Source organism: Trichosurus vulpecula, chromosome 2 (assembly GCF_011100635.1).
Source record: "Trichosurus vulpecula isolate mTriVul1 chromosome 2, mTriVul1.pri, whole genome shotgun sequence".
NCBI classification, from domain to species: domain Eukaryota; kingdom Metazoa; phylum Chordata; class Mammalia; order Diprotodontia; family Phalangeridae; genus Trichosurus; species Trichosurus vulpecula.
In genome coordinates this window covers 81,613,580-81,614,582 of record NC_050574.1, presented here as the reverse complement: position 1 = coordinate 81,614,582, position 1,003 = coordinate 81,613,580, and the positions used below count along the sequence as shown (strand labels likewise).

The following is a 1,003-nucleotide window of genomic DNA, read 5'->3' as shown; positions in this document are numbered from 1 at the left end:
GTCTACCCCAATATTTCTTATATGCTACCTAATTACTAGTAACAATCTTAGACACAGGTTTTACATTTTCCATCCATAAAAGGTAAACATTCTATCCTGATTTACTCCCTTGTAGTTTGTCTTTGATATGTACCTTATATTTCTCTTGGCTCTCATATGTCAAATCTTCTTTTTTTTTTAAATTTTAATTTTCTTTATTATTCAAAAAACATATCCTTTTTATTTACTTTTTTGACTCTGTGCTTGTGCCTTCAATACCTTCACAACAATTTTCCGCTCCTCAATCAGGAAAGCACACTTGATCCTGTCACAGACACACTTAGCACACATGGAGCCACCATAAGCCCTGCTGACATGCTTTTTTGTCTTCGATAGCCTCATAAGAACTTTAGGTCTCACTGCACGAACACCTCGAAGTCTTCCTGGGCATACACCACAGGCTGATTTTGGTGCTTTTCCAACTTTCTTGGTATAAAGGTAAACAATTCTGTTACGCGGGGTTCGTGACAGCAGAGTTTTGTTGGAAGCTGTATTGTAGGACAGCCTATGGTGATATGTCAGATGCTGAACCATTTTTAATTTCTGTCAGGTCCGTCACCGGAAGAGGGAAAAGAAAATGCGTCCGAGTTCAGAGTTCAAATCATATGTCAAATCTTCTACTGAGTTCAGGGTTGTTTTTGTTTTTAACAGAATCCTGAAAGTCTGACAGTTGATTAAATGTCCATTTTTTTCCATTCAAAATTATGCTTAGCTTTGCTGGGTATGATATTTTTGGCTGGAGGCCCAGTTCTTTTGCTCTTCAATATACAGTGTTCCAAGACCTGTGATCTTTTAGTGTCTCAAACAGTAAGCCTTGTGTGATTCTAATTATTGTACCATCATATGTAACTTTTTCCCCTTATTGCACGTAATATTTTGTCCTTGATCTGGGAGTTTCAGAATTTAAGAACAATATTTCTGTGAGTTTTTTTTGTAGGATCTCTTTTAGGTGGTGATTGGTGGA

General features: G+C 37.0%; 1 protein-coding gene across 1 annotated transcript; it reads right to left on the bottom strand.

The window, feature by feature from the left end:
- Positions 1 to 219: 219 nt before the first annotated feature.
- LOC118839406 (60S ribosomal protein L34-like) lies at positions 220 to 573 on the bottom strand. Its single transcript, XM_036746862.1, has one exon. The coding sequence runs from the start codon at positions 571 to 573 to the stop codon at positions 220 to 222; it is 354 nt and encodes a 117-aa protein (XP_036602757.1).
- Positions 574 to 1,003: the final 430 nt, after the last annotated feature.

Coding starts and splice junctions, on each gene's coding strand:
- LOC118839406 (XM_036746862.1), bottom strand. CDS start 573: ATGGTTCAGCATCTGACATATCACCATAGGCTGTCCTACAATACAGCT.